At 43.7% G+C, this 18,734-nt stretch overlaps 1 protein-coding gene across 1 annotated transcript in view; it reads left to right on the top strand.

Moving 5' to 3' along the window:
• Positions 1-17,853, top strand: part of Edem1 (ER degradation enhancing alpha-mannosidase like protein 1) — a 30,193-nt gene extending 12,340 nt beyond the window's left edge. The window contains exons 3-12 of the mRNA XM_038318419.2: positions 478-581; positions 1,800-1,971; positions 3,300-3,483; positions 5,177-5,351; positions 7,246-7,366; positions 7,870-8,040; positions 9,555-9,628; positions 11,153-11,249; positions 12,916-13,116; positions 14,117-17,853. Of these exons, the coding sequence (XP_038174347.1) occupies positions 478-581; positions 1,800-1,971; positions 3,300-3,483; positions 5,177-5,351; positions 7,246-7,366; positions 7,870-8,040; positions 9,555-9,628; positions 11,153-11,249; positions 12,916-13,116; positions 14,117-14,206 (1,389 nt within the window). The 3' untranslated portion in view covers positions 14,207-17,853. The remainder of the gene's footprint in view (positions 1-477; positions 582-1,799; positions 1,972-3,299; positions 3,484-5,176; positions 5,352-7,245; positions 7,367-7,869; positions 8,041-9,554; positions 9,629-11,152; positions 11,250-12,915; positions 13,117-14,116) is intronic.
• Positions 17,854-18,734: the final 881 nt, after the last annotated feature.

Below are 18,734 nucleotides of genomic sequence, written 5' to 3'. Positions count from 1 at the left end.
TTTCTCAAAACCTTTACACCTATGGACAGCAACAAGGCAGTTAGTTTTCCAGCTATCTTGGATTTGAAAAGCAGAGATATCTTGAAAAACAGAGCTAGGATCATATTTTTGTTAGCTAATTTTCTGATTTATCTTTTCCTGCTCCACAACTGTTTAGAAACTGTTCTGCCTTGCAAATAAAGGTCAGCTCAGTGCTTAGGGAAGAAGGGACCGGAAGGACATGGCCACGGCCAGGACGGTTCTGTTGGGTGTTCATGCACCTTGTGCCACTTGGAGACAGGATCCATGAGTGAGTGGTAGGAGGCAGGCTCGCTGTCTGTCCTGGATCTGACAGGAGTGTGAGGAGTCACTGCCACCTCCCTTTTGTGTTCCTCCCCCACTGTGGCAAAGCCATGGGCAGTGCAGACGTGGTGGCTGACCAGCCGCTTCAGCGTCATTTCAAGCCGCTTGTAATGGTGTGTGTTCCTCTGTTTAAAGATAATGGGAAATTCATCCGAGTTCCAGAAAGCAGTCAAGTTAGTGATCAACACCGTTTCATTTGACAAAGATTCCACGGTCCAAGTCTTTGAAGCTACAATAAGGTAAAGTAGCATATGTCTTTTTTGGAAGTGGGGGTAAGGGACTTAATTCCCCTAAGGATATTTCAGCTAGAGTCCATGAGGGCAATATGGACTCCACGTAAATTATTCATGTCCATTTTAGTTTAGTATTTATGAAAACTTGTACTTTTGATACTTTTGAATATTGAATATCATCTCATTTTGGACTACACAGAAACATACATTTTAGCAAGTATATAAGAGAGTTGTCCCTCAAATGCAATTTCAATGATTCCATTCATATCTTTCCTTGATTCCTTGTTTACTGCCTTAGGAATCCTCTTCCATGGTTTTAAATGGAGCTTTGCATCTCTCCACCCACAAAAACCACTGCTTGCTCTTTTGATGTCTTTTCTTCTTGTATGGTTCTCATTTATCACCCACTCTTTGCTAAATAATGGTGGAATCATGGCCTATACCCAGTGTTGTGCCCAGATTTCTTTACTATGAAAAGTTGACTCTTTCCCTGTTTAAATATTTTGAAAATTGTATTGCTATACAACAGTCCAGATCTGGATCTGAGTTCTGAAATTGAAGTTATGAAATGGTTTATCCTAAAATAAGAAAACAATAAACATTTGTTTGAAAAATGTTGCAGTCCTTTTTCGACAATTGAGATGGACACTTAGGTATCTACAAAGCCATAAATCTAAGAGGGTAGCCTTCTGCTTTCCAGGATCTGATTTTATCATTTCCTTCTCCATGTTGTCTCAGTAGACACTGGGGCAGTTCCTCAGTCACCAGGCAGTCAGACCTGTAGAAGTTCCATGGTTCTGTTGTGCCTTGTTCTCTTTCTCATATGGCTAATGTTTCTTTACCAAGCAAGATAAATCAGTAGGAATTTATTGATGCTCATAGGAAATAATGTCCTTTGAGAATAGCAGTGGGCGCTTTCCTGGTTAGCATAGTTCCATAATGAATGTCCTAAGGGTAAGATGACCAAATTTGTTACTACGTTAGGTGGCATTCATCCTCAGTCGTCTCAAATGGATAATACCCATCTTGCTGTCAGCAATGCAGTGAACTGAGAATCAGTCCCTTAGAGCCCAAGGGGACAGTAGGAAGCTACTGAACCAGGTTCTTCTGCACCAGGCAGTTTGGAACCTGAGAAGAAGTAGAGACATCTTTCATCTTTGTAAACTGGATCCTGTGCACTTGTAACAATATGCTTTTATTATAATTTTTCCTTCCTGTTGTCAGGGTTCTGGGAAGCCTCCTTTCTGCTCACAGAATAATAACTGACTCCAGGCAGCCCTTTGGTGACATGACAATTGAGGATTATGATAACGAGTTATTGTACATGGCCCATGACCTGGCCGTGCGGCTCCTACCCGCTTTTGAAAACACCAAGACAGGGATCCCCTATCCTCGGGTAAGTGACTGCTTTGTTCACTCTTTTGCTATTTTTGAGACATGGTATTGTGCCATATAGCTCAGGCTGGCCTTGAACTTGTGATTTTCGGGCATCAACCTCCCAAATGATAGCATTGCAAGTGTGAGTTACCATACACACAACTTCACAGTTTTTCTGAATTTTCACAATTCACAATTTTCCTGAATTCAAACTTTCATAAAAGGGATGGGGCCTGGCTATGAGAAGAGAGTGATGTCCTTGGTCCAAAACATAATGCCAGTTGTTAAAACTTCAGCATTTCCTGAGTGCCTTCTGTGTTCCAGGCACACAGTTTCCCGAGGACCCTCACTTGTGGGCAGGAATTCAGTGAATGCTCATTTGAATGCTTCACATGCCTGCAAGTGAAGCCTGCAGGACCAGCCAATTAGATGCTGATTTAGATACAAGATCTGGAGTGAGATTGTGTATTTGTGACATCTGATTTAGCAAGCCAAATGACTCTTCTGGGAATTGTGTCAGCCTTTGCTGTAATCCGGAGAAATGCCAGACCACAGCACCTCCTTGATGAAATCGGCTGTCAGGCTGTGGCTGAACCTCTGCTTCCCTCCCAGTCCAGCAGAGTAGGAGTGAGTCTTTAGAAACTAGGCTAGAATCCATTTACAGCTTGTGTTTGTCTCTGACCCTGTAGGAGTTACTTTTCTGTTGCTGTGCTGAAATGCCAAGACCTAAAGTCACTTTTAACAGAAGAATTTGTTTTAGCTTATGGCCCGAGAGGGAGAGTCCAGAATGTTAGGGAAGGCATGGAGCAGCAGGAAGCTGTCTGACCACATCTTATACAGGAAGCAGAGAAAGTGAACAGGAACCCCCAAAGCCCACCCCAGTGATGTACTTCCTCCTGCAAGGCTTAAAGGTTAAGATTCCATAGCCTTAGCAAACAGCCCGCTGTCTGAGCACAAACACATGTGCCTTTATGGGGCACCACAGACCCCAGAGCCTGGTGCTTCTGTAGTCGGGAAGGGCACTTGGCAGAAAGTGGTGAATTAAGGAATGAGGATAGGACTCTATGTTCTTACTGTTTACTGGTGTCTTCATCTTGAGTGTCACATGACAGACAAGTGGTGAGCTGTATTGTTTGGTCCATTAGCTGAGTCTCGATGGGACTTTTCAGCACTGAATTCTTAAGCTTTGCTATAAAACTTCTTTTTTGGAAGTGAGATCTTGCTTATGAGCTGAGGCTGCTTGAACTTGCTCTGTAGCCAGACTGGCCTCCACATGACCCTTCTGCCTTGGCTTCCGACTGCTGGGGTACAATTGCTCACCACAACTTTTGATTCTTCCTACCCCAGGTGAATCTGAAGACGGGTGTTCCCCCTGACAGCAATAATGAAACCTGCACAGCGGGCGCTGGTTCTCTCCTGGTGGAATTTGGTATTCTGAGCCGACTGCTGGGGGATTCCACTTTTGAGTGGGTTGCCAGACGAGCTGTGAAAGCCCTCTGGAACCTTCGGAGCAACAATACAGGATTGCTCGGTAGGGTTCACCACGTGCCATCAGTTGGTCTGTGTAACCTTTGGTCCCCTTTCCCTCTTTCTCTGTACTCTGCTCTTTACTTCATCTTCCTAGTACAAATGGACCTGGAAATTAATAACTAGAACACAGCCGTTGGTGCTGCATGGGTCCGGTTTCTTCACATGACCTTTTGCTTAGTGTGAAGTTTTAGGGTTTGATGGAAGATTAATAATGGTTCAGCTGTTTTCAACTTTTAGAGCCCTTGGTTTGGATCCCTTGGTATAGACCATTGGTAATTATTGTTAATAGAAATGCCATAAAAGGAACAGTCTCAGAGGCAAACTTTATTGCTTCAATATAAGGTTCTAAAAATACAGGAACTTAGCATTTCCAATAGAGAGACTTTCTTCTTTAAAGAAAACGGGTTGGGGTGGAATCTGGGTGAAAGCCTAGTTGAAATGTATTAGATTTTCCCACCCTTGAGGATATTTAGTCAAAATATTTAAAAATTATTATGGAAAGGTTTAAGCTTTAGTAATAGACATAATAACCAATAATATCCCTTATATATTTATCATGACATTTGTCTTTAGTAACTATCTACATTTTGCTAACCCCCCAGTGTTGTTTTAAAATGGGTTTTTAACATCATAAAATTGTCTTACTGGGAGATAATTTCTTTTTGACATCTGAAAATAAGTTGGTTGTTTTGGAACTATATTGGATCATTTATAAAAAAATTTAAGTAAATTTTGTCTTCTGAGGTTTATGTGCAAACTTTATACATTGAATAGCAACAGTAGAAATAAAGTCTCTCAGGCTGGAAGTGGTGATGTGCACCTGTAAATACAGCACTCTGGAGGCTAAGGCAGCAGTTTCGGTGAGTTTGAGGCCAGCCGGGGCTGCATAGTGAGGCCTTGTCTCAACACGGATGGCCGCTTAGCTTTCCATGGGTCTTGTTAGTCCCCATGTCTAACTTCTGTGACTTTGCAGTTATAACACAGAACTAAGAGAAACAAAGTTTTTATGCTGTGTGCGGTTGGTAGATCTTTCTGATGTTTCCAAATTGTTGCCTTATAGTTACCAGTTTTCAAAACTATACTTTATTTTGTTTGCTTGGTTTTTTTTTTTTTTCCTTTTTTGATAAAACTTTTGCTGCTTAGCACCTACTGGCTTCCACTTTCTGTGCAGCCGAAGAGGACCTCAAACTCCTCATCCTTTACATTCTGCACTTCCATACCTGGCTGGTTTTTTATGGTGTTAGAACTCAGGTCCTTGTATGTATTAGGCAACTGCTCCACCACTGATATATATCCCCAGCTCTGACCTTTTGTTTTTATAAGTGTTATTTTCAGGACAGATTCCAAGGAATGAGAATATGGGGTAAAAGGCTGTGAATGCTCCTTTGGGTTCTAAAATACATTACCACTCTGGGAAAGCAAAATGTCAAGCCTATTTTTTTCCCATTAAATGTTTATTCCCATTTTTTATCTGTGACTGAATGTTATATGCGTGCATATATGCACATACACGTGAGTGCTATAGAATGATCTCTCTGTTTTCCAAGTTACTGATAGGACTAATCAAAAAAAATTTAGATTCAACTGTCCGTTCCTCTTACCTGCCTGGGATAAGGCTGCTGAGAAACGGTGGGACAGGAGGAGGAACCCGCCGTGGTTGAGACCTGAAGCGCCTTGTGTGTTTGTTTCCACAGGCAATGTTGTGAACATCCAGACAGGCCACTGGGTTGGCAAGCAGAGTGGCTTGGGTGCTGGGCTGGATTCCTTCTATGAATACCTCTTGAAGTCTTACATCCTTTTTGGAGAGAAGGAAGACCTGGAGATGTTTAATGCTGCATATCAGAGCATCCAGAGCCACCTGCGAAGAGGGTGTGTGTCCCTGATGGCACTTCTATTGCCATACAGTGTGTTGGATTCCTGCCCAGCTCTGCTTTATTTGTTTGTTTTATTTTTACTGTGTATTTTATTGTTTTTGGAGGGGGTATGTGTGCCATGGCGCACACATGGAGGCCTGAGGGACGACTGGCAGGTACCGTGGTGGCGCAGGAATGGAATCTGGCTGTTCAGGCTCAATGACAAACATCTTCATCCCTCAGACCTTCTCACTGTCTCCTTCAGTATTTTAAATTTTGGGGGTGGAGTGTCACCGGGTAGCCCTGGCTAACCTGGTATCATTTGGACTCGGGCCTGCAGCAGCCCTCTTGAGTCTCCTTCCTGAGCGTGGGAGTCACAGGTGTATTCCACCATACACAGCAAGGGGCTGTTCCCACTCTTCAGTTGGCATGGCCTGCAGTTGACGTAGCACCTCTTGCAACAGCCTCCTGTGTGCTGGGATTATAGTTGTCACTCCCCTACCAGCTCCATTTCTCTTAATATAAACTTTCAGGGTCTATTTGTGTTCTCCCTTAACTGATTGTTAGTCCTTTGGGAGTTGGTCATTGTGTAGCATAGTATCCAAACCTGGTGGCTTAAAATATCTCACAGTTCCTAAGGGGATCTGGGAACTGGTGAGTCATTGATTTTGGGCCAGGATCTCAGATGAAGTGCTCTTAACCCCTGAACTGTTTCTAACGATGGATAGTTAGCCCAACCCCTGCTCAAAGTCTGCTTAAAGTACTGTTTGCTTTTTCCTTTTCTGTACATTCAGAATGTCCATAGAGACTGTGTCCCTGGAACTGTGCAAAGTAGCTGGCCCAGCCCCCAGCTCCCCTCCCCCAGGCCTTTCTCTATACGTGTTTGTAGTAAGTGGCTAATGCAAGTAATAGCTGCCGAGCTTCTGCTTTCATGAGCTTTTGACTCATTTCTATATCAGCCGTTGTAGGGACCTTTTTTGTGGGAACTTTTGGGGGCTGGAGAGATGGCCCAGAGGCTAAGAACATGTCACTTTTGCTGAGGACCCAAGTATGATTCCCCAAACCCATAGCTTCAGGGCATTGGGCGCCCACATGCACATGCTTGAACACACATGCAGACACTCACGGGCGCACAAACAAAACCGAAACTCTTGCAAAAAAATACCTAACACTTCTGGAGTTGTCATTTTTGCCTTTGTTTCCTTTTTCTAGTGTGGGTGCTGAGTGTGGCTGTCACTGCAGCTCTTTTGGTTGTTTTAGCAGACAACCCTTAAACTGTGGATGTGAACCGCAGCATGGTTTGAATGTCATCGTTAGAGAGATTATGCTAATTTTGTTTGCTACAATTTTACCGTTTTTGCTACCGTTTACTCTTCTTTGCCCACCGAGACTCACCACCCTCCTGCCTCAGCTTCTGTATTCACTACCGTGCCAGTTCATTTTGACTTTACAAAATACTGAACGAAATTGAGTAGACAGCTCTTCGGGTCCTGCCTTGATGCATCCCCTACAGGTCTTTTTTTTTTTTCTTTTTTCAACAGGACTGTGTTCTTTCTGTACCAGAAAAGAGACTCTGAGGACAGTAAAACATGCTTCCTCGCTTGGGTCGAGGCCAAACAGACCAATTCTGTTACATGTCAGTGTTCTGAAACTCGGATGTGAAAGTGCTTTTTGTAAATGTAATGAAGTCTTGATAGTTCACAAAGGCTACATTTAGAATTGCTACCTATTTCTGTCTGTAGGTTCTTGTGTAGACACCTACAGGCAGTCTTACTGTGAAAGGTTTGAGGAAGGCGTTGGGAAGAAGTTAACATTGGTTTTGCTTCAGTGAAACCCCAGGAGGTAAACTGACAGAGGAATAGAGCTGCAAGCTTCCTTTTCATCTTGGCTTGTACTCTTTGGACCCACAGCCGGGAAGCCTGCAATGAAGGAGAAGGGGACCCACCACTCTATGTCAACGTGAACATGTTCAATGGGCAGCTCATGAACACCTGGATTGACTCTCTGCAGGCTTTCTTCCCTGGGCTGCAGGTATTTGCATTCATTTGTGGCTCAGTGGGGAAGAGTGCTTGCCGCCTGAGCCTGTAGATCCTCCTGAGCCTGTAGATCCCGGTCTGAGTCTTCAGCACTCACCTGAAAAGGCAGTGGTAGCAGCAAGCATCTGTAATCCTGGCGCTGGGGGTGAGGGGGACAGCACACAGATGAGAGGCTCACTGGGTGCTTGCTGGTTGCTAGCTTAGCTCCAGGGAATAGGATGGAGAGTGAGGGAGCAGATGTCCTACTTTGGCCTTCAAGTGTATCGCATGAGCGAGTGTACGTATGTGCATACAGTGTAGATGCATGCATGTGTGCACACAATCCCAGCTTATTAAGAATAAGCCTTTATTGGGAAAGCACCCTCCCTCCTTTTATCCTGTGCATTCTCTGACTGCTTTGGATTTGGAAAATAGCACATCTTGATCTCTCTGAAATCAGTCCCTAGACTTGAAAATCTGCCTGTGATTTTAGATAATTTGCCTGTGTTGTCTCCATAGGTTCTAATAGGGGATGTGGAAGATGCCATCTGCCTCCATGCCTTCTACTATGCCATATGGAAACGATACGGGGCCCTTCCAGAGCGCTACAACTGGCAGCTCCAGGCCCCTGATGTTCTCTTCTACCCACTGAGACCAGAGTTAGTGGAGTCCACCTATCTTCTCTACCAGGTAATGGGCTTGCAGAGCAGTGCTTTGCCCTTGGCATCGTGACTTGATAGACTTGCTACCTATTTCTGTCTTGCTAGACTTCTCTTGATTCTCTAGGATGGAGAAAGTATCTGCAGCCAAATACACTTTTAACCTCACATTTAATATTCAAGAGAAGACTTCATCTCACAGTTTCCAGATTTCTTTGGCCAAAGAACCCTTAGGGGGATGTGATTTTTTTTTTCCAGCTCTCTGGTTACATAAAAGTATTAACCCAAAAGGGTTTTTTTGTATGTATGTTTCTAAAAGAGGGATTTATTTTTGCATGATTACTGTAGTAACAGAGGAAATGTTACTCTGAAATGTCTCCTTGACAGCTGAACTTGGCACACAAACTTTTTCACATGTTCTACATGCATCCACATAGTCACAGACCCATCAACGTAAGCTTTTAACTTCCCAAGAAGCTGGCTCTAGTGAGCTTAGTAGATATGAAAGAGGCAGCTACAGTGTGCAAGGACCCTCATTCTTAGAGATCCTGATGATAGGATTTGTTCTGTGCTTTAGATTTAGATTTATTTAAAAAAAAAAAAAAACTGAACTAGAAGTCACTGCTTCTAGGTTGAAAAACATGTGCGTGTGTGTGGTGGGGAGACTCCAGTGTGTGTGTGTGTGGGGGGGGGGGGGGAAGACTCCAGTGAGACTGGCTTAGAAAAGGGAAGAGGTGATCTTGGACCTGATTTCTCTGAGCTTAGTGTGAGGTGATGCTTGGCATGCTCTGAGGACTTCGTCCCCGCTGCTGAGTGGCTTGTCAGTGGTTTAGCCCTGTGCCTGTCTAACGCCTCCTTCTTATCTGCAAGCCACCCTTGTCCACCATGCACTTAGAATCCAGAGGAATCTTCCCCTCACAGGTTTCTCCTTTAAGCCTGTCCCAGGCTCTTAGTCTGGAGGCGGCCAACATGCTCTGTCTCCTCTTGTTGCTGTAGGTTGGCAGCAGTCTGAGTTAGAAGTTTGGGGTAAAAGTCTTACTTTCCCAGAGAATCCCCATAACCAGAGAGCATGTGACAGAGGAGCAAGGAGCTGAGCTCCGATTTCCTGGGTGATTAGAGGAGAGTGCTCAGGTTTCCTTTACAGTCTCGTCCTAGAGGACTGTCGTCCCCTTCACTGTGCCTCTGCAGTGACTGGGATGAGGTGAAGTCTTATTTCCTTGTGTTTGTATCTTAAGTTTCTAGGGACTTGTGAGGCAAGATGGAAACTGGATTTCTTCTCTGAAATAGTACCTCCAGGGGAGCATTGTTTCTGCTCTCACCGTGATAGTCAGCAGTAGAGCCAAAGTAGTGCTCTTCCCTTGCACACATTTCCTGAGTACAATTAAATACATCACAGGTATTTACAGTCTGAGTGCCTTAGTCAGATGGAGTGAGTCTCACCCTGTTTCTTCCTTTCCTCAGGGAATCCCTGCAGTCCCTATGATGTGTGTTGATGGGGTCTCTTCCATGCCCTTCCTGCATCACACTCTCTTGTGTTCTGTCTAGGCAACCAAGAATCCCTTCTACCTCCATGTAGGAATGGACATTCTGCAGAGTCTGGAAAAATACACAAAAGCCAAGTCAGTGCTCTAAATTCCTTTTTATTGTTTGGATGCTTAGATGCTTACTATTGACTGAGAGTTGTTCTGGACAAATGATAATTTAGTTATGTATATTTATATTTGAAATTTTTATTTAAATTTTATGTGTATAGATGCTTTATCTGTTTATATGTCTGAACCATGTGTGTCCCTAGTGTCCTTGGAGGCCAGATAGGGCATCGGGTCTCCTGTGACTGGGTTTCAGATGCTTGTGGGTTGCCATGGGAGTGCTGGGAATTGAACTTGGGTCTTCTGGAAGAACAGCTAGTGCTCTTAACCCCCAAGCCTTTTCTTTATCTCCCCCTCCCCCAAGGTTTTTGTTTGTTTGTTTTTAAATATGTTAATTATGTCAGAGTGTGTCTGTGTGAAGAATTAAAGTTGGTTGTGAGCTGCCCATTGTGGGTACTGGGAACCAAACTGAGTTCCTCAGCAAGAGCACTGCAAACTCTTAACCACTGAGCCATCTCTAGTCCCTTAGTTATTTTTTTAAATTATGTTTACTTATTGTGTGTGCGCACTTGTGCACGCATATGTGCATGTGTGTATGTAGGAAAAGGGTTGCCACATACATGCCACAGTGTATTAGTGGAGGTCAGAGGACAACCTGCAGGAATCTTTTCTATCCCTACACGGTGTGGGTCCTGGGGTCTGAACTCAGGTTGTCAAGGTTGATGGCCAGGAAGTCATCTCTCTAGCCAGGAAATATTATTATTTGCATTTCAAATGTGTAGTACAGATGTACAGATATTAGTGTTAGTTTGATAGAGAAATGTTTTATCTTTTAATACAGTTGAATTTCTCATTATAGTGGAAATTGTATTTTTATGCTCCCCCAATATTGTGTAAGATTTTAGCAAACTGTGTTCTTTTTGAGAAGTTTATTTTTATGCCAGTAATTCGTTAAAGTACTTAAGCAGCACAAAAGATTAAGAATGTAAGATTCTTGCAATCTGTACTTATGGGTCACCATGGTAAATACTGAAGTACCCATGCATAGTATCTTTTCAATTTATTTGTTATATTTATGCATATGTTGTATGTATATATATGCATACACACACATATATAAACATACTTGTATTTTGTAGCCTGCGTTTTTTGTATATTACCCAGAAGTATATGATAGAAAATGCTGTTTTAGGATATGCCAATAATAGTTCATTTCCACAAATACTGGGATGAACAGTTTAAATCAGTCCTTCTAAGTTTATTCTCATTTTCGTGATGCCATGTTTGACTTTTGGTAAACACCCTCTACTGTCCTCTGTTTCCAGTTTGACACTAACCTGATAAGAAGCAATCTAAGCATGCTTTAAAGTAAATTTGCAAATAATTAATGCTTAAAAAAAAGAAAAGGAAAAGAACAGCCCTTCAGCCTAGCATAGTTATTTTTTATATGGTGTTGGAGAAATAGGTTGATTGTCTTGATAATAGAGTATTTTAGCAGGTAATGAGCACAAGGGAAAGAGTCTGAAGCAGGCTAACTGGACCCTTATTTTGTAGATGTGGATATGCCACGCTGCATCACGTCATAGACAAGTCTAAAGAGGACCGGATGGAGAGCTTCTTTCTCAGTGAGACCTGTAAATACTTGTATCTGGTACGTGTGTTGTAAGATTAACCAGAGGTATTTAGTACTGCAGAGAACAAACATTTGTGCAGTCTTCTTTCTCTTGGACAAATATTTACTAGTCACTGATGTGTGCTGGGTATTGTACGTTCCCAGAGTTACAAAAGGATATTGCTGTCTTCCTTCATGGTTGTCAGCCTCCTGGAGACGTTATTTGTCCTGCAAACAGAAATGAGCTCATGGCTAGGAACTGTGGGAACTGTGGTAAGGACTGATAGAAAATCAGCTTTATGGTGGCGTTCTGGAGACTTCTGTGAGGAAGAAAGCAGTGCTTTTCTTTTTTTCTTTTTCCCCTGGGATATTGGACATTGAACTCAGAGCCTTGTGCAAGCCAACCAGCCAGGTGTTTTACGACTGAGCTACACTCATGTGGCATTGGCTCAGACCTGCAGCCGGGCTGCCTGCTGGTCCCCATGCACATCTTCAGGCATGCCTTTGTGTATGTGGGGAGGGGAGAGTTTCTGGACCTGCTAGAGACCTTGGGATTGTTTAGTTCCTCCTCATCCTACTCCTTTGGGAACTACAACTTGCACTGAGAGGTCATCTAACTTGATTGAGGTCTTGGGGTGAGCACATAGCTGAATGAGGCTTGCGCCATGTCCTGTACTCTTTCAGCTTCTGCATTCTGTCACAGACATGTGTAGTGCCTATATGCTTATGTGTGTAGCCTTTTTTCTGTCATGGCTACATACAAAGGACACTTGAAAAGCCCAGAGTGTTTGGAGATTGAAGCAGCAGCAGTAACAATAGATTGTGTCCTGTAGTTCACTGGTCCTCAGACCTGGGGCAAACTAGCTAGCTAGGACTGAACCTGGAGCCTTGTTAAGACTTCCTTCACATTGAGTCTGAGTCTTTGAGAAAAATGGGCTTGAGAATTTAATTTTGACAAAAGCCTGCACTGATAATATGCAAAGCCATGTTATGGATAAGGTGATGGGTGTAATCCATGTTCTTCGTCTCTGATATCCCCGTTTACAACCTGGGGTATATGAGGCAGAGGGTAGTTAGTTCTAGGATTCAGGTGTGAAAATTATGTGGCAAGCCTTTATAGAAGCCTGGGCCTGGGTCCTGGCCCTGGAGTTTCTGATTCTCTGGTTCTTGACGGGGAGTGAGGACTGGGGCACTTCCAGGTTTCCAAGTTTAAACAAAGTAAATCCTGCATTGCAGCCCTGGGCTGGGAATCGAGCTGTCAGCTGATGCCTTTTCATCCAGGTTTGTTCCCCAGAAGCTCAGAATCCTTTGCTGTGAGTTAGTTAGAAAAGTTCTCCAGTTACCAGTTGTAGGTTTGTTCTTAGATTTGGGGCTGGGTGTGCTTTGTAAGGACTTAGAGCTGTATCCTGGCTCCAGTTCTCTCCAGTTCTTTCCCTTCCCCTTTTCTCTTCCCCTTCCCTCTCCCCTCCTTTTCTCCCCTCCCCTCTCCTCTCTCTTTCCCCCTTTTCTCCCCCCACCTTCCCTTCTCCCTCCTCCCCACCCCCTTTCTGCCATGGCTAGCCTGGAACTCACTGTGTAGACCAGGTTGGCCTCACACTCATAGAAATCTACCTACCTTTGCCTTCCTAGTGCTGAGATTAAATTTATAAACCACTATGCCCAACCAATCCCAGTTTTCTTCTTGCTTCTTTTTCTCTTTGTCTAGCTGTTTGACGAAGAGAATCCAGTACACAAATCTGGAACCAGATACATGTTTACAACAGAGGGCCACATCATATCTGTTGACAAGCATCTTCGGGAATTGCCTTGGAAGGAGTTCTTTGAAGATGGAGAGCGGGACCAAGAGGAAAAGTTTGTGCACAGGCCTAAGTCTCAGGAGTTCAGAATCATTAACTCCAGTTCTAACGTGAGTTGCTTTTTCCACTGCATGTGGGAGAAGAAAATATTAACTCCTTTGGCATTCAGAATTCTGACACGAAATAGATGACACATTCAGATTGTGTAATTTGACAAGAGTTCCTAAAGGAATCACTTACATCGGTGGCACTAGGCTGTAGGGAAACCGCGACCAGCAGTAGGGGCATCAGTCCTGGCTGCAGGGGGAGGTAGAGAGTGGTATAGCATTCTGGAGAGGTAATCATGAGAGGAGAGGCCACTGGCAGGTTCCACTGCTTATATTTAGCTTCAGTGATATTCAGGAAGGAAGGCAGCTGCATCAACAGCAGATCCCTCCCCCATCTCTTCACCTGATGTCTCGAGTCGGGTATTGTAATTGTTTTGATGCAAGGTCTCGGTTATTAATGGAGCACAAGCTGGCTTTGGACTGTGTGATGGAGGCTGGCCTTGAAGTCTCCAGCCACTAACTCCCAGAGCCAGAACTACAGATGCCTGTCACTGTGCCTGACTCCTCCTGATCTCCTACTGGTGCTCCTCTGTGGCTGCTTCCACCCAAGCCGGAGGGCAAGAAGGAGTGTTGCTTTCACGCATGAAAGCACATTCCTCTGGGTAAGGAGAGGGTCCCCAAGGAATACTTCAGGAAGCCGGCCTACCACCCTCCAGGAGGACAGGGAAAGCAGTCACTCTTTTTAAAATCGTCTTTTTATTATTGTTTTGTGTTTTGAGACAGGATCTCATGTAGCTTTGTCTGGCTTCAAACTTTCTGTGTAGTTGAGTCAGGTTGCTAGTTCAGGGACATTGGCAGTTTCTGGAGTCGTTTTTGGTACAACTGGAGGCTGGAAGTTGTTGCTGGCCCCTTAGGTGGGGAAGTCCAGGGGTGCTGTTCTGTTCACTCCCCTCTGATGCACCGAGCAGCTTCCCATAACAAAGAAGATTCTGTCTCAGAATGTCACTTGCCGTGGGTTCGTGTTTCTTGGGGTTCAAATCCGAATCTACTTTTGTTTTCCCAGTGCAACCGTGTTCCTGATGAGAGGAGATACTCCCTGCCCTTGAAGAGCATCTACATGCGCCAGATTGACCAGATGGTTGGCTTGATTTGACCTGCTCACCTTAGTGTGGCCAGACCTTAAACCAAATCCAAGCATACCAAAACCTCCTCTAAGATGGAAGGGTTGGAGTCTGTTGTCTGTGACGCTGTAGAAGTTTCTGTCCAGCTCTTACCTCTGGTTGATTCTTGCACATAGTGTTTCCCTTCTCTTTAATAAAACACCCTATTTTTCTGGAGGATACAATTAGAAATGGGAAGCTATGTGGGAGCTTCTTGTGATACGCTGATGTTCTTAAGCACAATGGATGCACCTCTTTGGATTGTTCTTCCCACCTTCACACGTAGAATGCCCGTCTCGTCTCGTCGCTTTGTCTCCACTTGCTGTGCTGAAGTATTGCTACCTCTCTGTTAGAGGGTCAGGGATGAAAGCCCTGTGCAGAGGTCCCGAGGTTTACTTGGCATCACTACTTACAGCAATGCAAGTCTCGTCCCTTCTCTCTCTTATGTGCTCATCATGCTGTTCCCAAATAGCCAGCCATGATTTTGGATCACCTGGTCTATTTATGTCTTAAAGTAATTTATACAGTGTTATTTGTTTTAGTGTAATGGTCTAGCCAGAAATCCTCCAGGTAGCCTCTAAAGTTAGATTGGAATCTACAAGATAACAGATCTTTTGAGCTAAAAAGCATTTATTTTCAACATCAACTTACCTGAAGAACTCATGGTTCCAGAACCAGGTGCCTTCTAGGGAGAGGAAAACCTTAGGATTGTGTGAGCTTCCATCTCTTGTATTTCATAACCAAGGATGCTCGATGCTGACCATCTTTGGGTTAGAATTCTGTTCTTTTTGGCTTATGTGTAGTGCCAATTAGATAATCAGGGACAAAGAAATGATCAGATGACTTTCTGACATCCTTGAGCCATTTCTCTATGTGATACAGGCTTTAGATTAGTGCCTTATGGGTTTTGTTTGGGCCATTGGCTGTTGCAGCCACTGAAGTGACTATTGACAGCTGGTTTTGTATTGCCATATGATAGAACCAGTTAAGAGCAGGGTGGGCATGAGGAAGATTCCTGGAAACAAATTTGTCAGTCTTTGCCTTTTTAACCTGTGATTTTAGCCAGGCATAAAGGAGGAAATTAAGAGGAAATACTTGTTATTCTTTCTTTAGCAAATAAAAAGCTCTCTGAATTTACACTGACTGTTCCTAAGAAACAGAGCTGTGTCTGACCCTGAGCCTGACCTCCTTGCTTTGTGACATGTCCAAAGGCATCCTAGGCAAAGGGCAGGGCATCTATGAGAAAGCCAATCCAGCCTCACGTGTCTTGTGTCTTTCCTGTACTGTTTATACACTTAAAATTAGTTCATTTCAGTGTTCTGTAGCCAGGAAAAAAGCCTCTGAACCATTTGATTTTAGTCAAAAGAGAGAAATTGTATTCTTTCTTCAAAATGTGTTACTGTTTTGAAAAGAGATATGTCATTCAGTTCCTTGGCATTCTTAGAATGGGGATTTCAGTAGTGAATGCATCACCTTTTAAAAACTTACTATGCAAATGGTTCTATTTATTTGTTACAAATATTAAATGCTTCTGTTTTCTTTTGATTTCACAAGTATTGTTCTATATGTATCAACAGTGTCTCATCTTCTGTACAGAAAACTTTGAGAAAATTATCTATTTTATGTTTTTGTTAATTTAGTAAAAGTGTTAAACATGTGCATGTGCAGGCGTGTGTGTGCGCCCCAGGCAAATTCACGTGTGACTATGAACAATCCACTAGGGACAGTTGAAGACCTTCCAGGGAAGAAAGTGCTATCTTCATGCTTCTCTCCTCTACTGTCTTCCCATTTCTGTGGTTCTGTGGCAGCAGTGGTGTATGTCAGCACCCGGCAGTCTTCTCTCCTGGCCTTCACCCATCACTCTGGAGCAGGTTTGGGTTATTTCTCTTCCTGTGCTCCTTGAATAGTGATCTGTGTCTGGAAGGAAGTATCACGGTGCCTTGAGTACTCTCGGTGGCTCTCAGGGGTACAGGCAGACATGCAGTGCATTTTATTGAGTCTCAAACCCTCTTGACTTTTGGGTACTGGACTTCTCACCTGCTGAGAAGGCTGGGGGTAAGTAAGACAATGTCTATAAGTCATAGTTATTGAGCTTCTAGATTGTTCGGTGATTGTGGGGCCAGATGAAGAACACTGCCTGGTACCAGTCGTATAAAAAGCATTTAAGTCAGGTTCGAAGCTGACTTGCTTGCTTTCTGAACAGTCAGAATGTCATCAGCTGCGATGTATATCTTGCAGTATGTTTGCTGTTCCTTCTAGTCTGTGTGCTGAAATATGGATACGAATTCTCTAGTTCATTCGTTTGTTCCAAGAATACCCGGAATGTAAACAGATAGCCTCACAGACATCTGTAGAGTGGACCATGCTTATGTTCCCAGGAGTAGCCAGTGTCTGGTGTCCAGTTCAGCCAGCGTGTTTGAAGTGTAGCAAGCTGCCTTATGGTTAGGTGTGGTAGAGCCTAGTTCTCCTGTAACCAATAGGCTTGCCTTAGCTGCTCTAAACACTGTGACAGAGAAACTCCATTCTCCTAGAAGAGGGGACACAAAGAAATGCTTGGTGGCTCTCTGATTGCTTTGGCCATTATGAAAAACAGGTTCGTTTCCCAAAGCTTCCCTTTAGTTTCTTCCTGATCTGCCAGAGCTGGCTTTTTATAACTGAATGGCTAGGACTTTTCTTGTCTTGGATTGTGGCCTCTGCACATGATATTCAAATCGTTTTCTGTGTGCTGAAGGGAAAGCACATGAGAGCAGTGCCTGCGCAGGTGAGTGTCAGGGACTCCATATTTTTCCGGGGTGATTAAGTGCAGTTGTCTCCATGCCATCTCTCCTCTCACCCCTGTGGAATAAAATATTCCTCTTAGCCATCTCCTGAGCTCAGTTGGTGGATGGGTGCCCGCTGTAGCTCTTCACTTTGGGTCTTGTAGACTCTACATCAGACAACCTTCCCTTCAGGGCTCTGAGGTCTTGCTCTCTTGACAGGTACACATTTAGTGCTGGTCAGAGGCCAGGCCTGAGTGGTCACCGCAGTCACAGAGTGGCTGAACAGGGACTCGAGAAGAAGGTGCTGATCTTTGCTTTTCCGTTCCAGCTGTCCAGCACCTACTCTAGTGCCTCTTCCCTGCGGGGCAGGGACTCCTTGTGACTTGGAGAAGGCTATGTGTGGGGGCCATGTGGCCCCGATTAAGCAGGGCTCAGGGTCATGGTCTTTCTTGAATTTGGATGTGAATCTCCTAAAGATGTCGAGTACCTGTGAAACCGTACTTCACTACCTTCCTCTTTATGAGAGGTTTTCAGGTCTTTTGTTTTAGGGTTAAATAGCAAGCTACAAAGCTATGTTTTTATTTATTACACACACGGAACATAAATCTGTTTTTACAAAACAAAACAAAAATCTAGAGTTGGAAACTCTGGGATAATTTACCGAGATGCACAAATGCTTCTCTCTCTGTGTGATGTGCAATATGCTTGGCGACCATAGATATTTTATGTTTAATCTGTAAATAAGAAATGTATTTAAATTAAATGGGAGATTTTTGTAAAAGGACCAAATGTTCTTTTATAAATGTACTAAGGAATATCTTGCTCTTTGAAATTTATTAGGATTTTTATGAATAATTTTTATTAAAAGATTCTTTTTTTGAGTTGTCACTGTGTTTCTCCTTTGAATACTTGGATATATTCATTTTTGTGCAGGAGAAGGGGAAAGTCCTTTAGAGAAATGATCGGCTTTGATGACTAAACTCTTTAGATTTTGTTTTGTAGTTTCCCTCAACAGCTAAGCTTTGAGACATTTCTCTCCAGTCGTCTGTCACAGCTTTGTGTTTGAATAATGTCCTTCACTGTGGACTCTGTGGACTTTCACACGTCCCATTGCTACCCCCTTACTACGTTCCCCTCCAGTGGTTCCTTCTCCGACTTGTTACCTGTTCTCTATTGTCCTTAGCAAGGCTTAGTGGTGCTGGGCAGTGATGGCGCACGCCTGTATTCCTCACTGTTCAGAGACTTGAGGCTAGCCTGGGTTACCTATCCGTAAAAAGAAACCAGGGTCCCTTGGCTGGTGATATAGGGAACATTGTCCTTAGGAAGCTTGAAGAGCTTATAGAGGTCTGCTCGCCCTTCCTGCACTGCTTTCTCAGGTTTCTGGTGATAAAGTTAGCAGATCCTTTTTGTGGTATTTCAGTGTCCCCATCTTTGAGCCATAGGCAGTTCTGAAAAAAACGAGGACCAAGCAGTGCCAGGAGGCTCAGGAGAGAGCCCTAAGATGAGAAATATTTGCTTTTTTGAAAGAGCTCTACTTTTACCAGAGAGGGGGCTCAGCAAGTAAGAGCACTTCCAGGGGACTGGGGTTAGAATCATAGTACCATATCAGGTGGCTCACAACCTCTTCTATCTTCAGTTCTAGAGGATGCCCTTCTCTGACCTCCTTGGGCACCCACACAAAAGTGCACATGAACACATTCATGCACACACTCGCTCATGTACACACAATCTTTTTTTTAAAGTGCTATACCATTCTAAGTTG

This window comes from Arvicola amphibius, chromosome 2 (genome assembly GCF_903992535.2).
Source record: "Arvicola amphibius chromosome 2, mArvAmp1.2, whole genome shotgun sequence".
Classification (NCBI taxonomy): domain Eukaryota; kingdom Metazoa; phylum Chordata; class Mammalia; order Rodentia; family Cricetidae; genus Arvicola; species Arvicola amphibius.
Note: the sequence above shows the minus strand (reverse complement) of the source record. Positions and strands in the feature narration are given on the sequence as shown.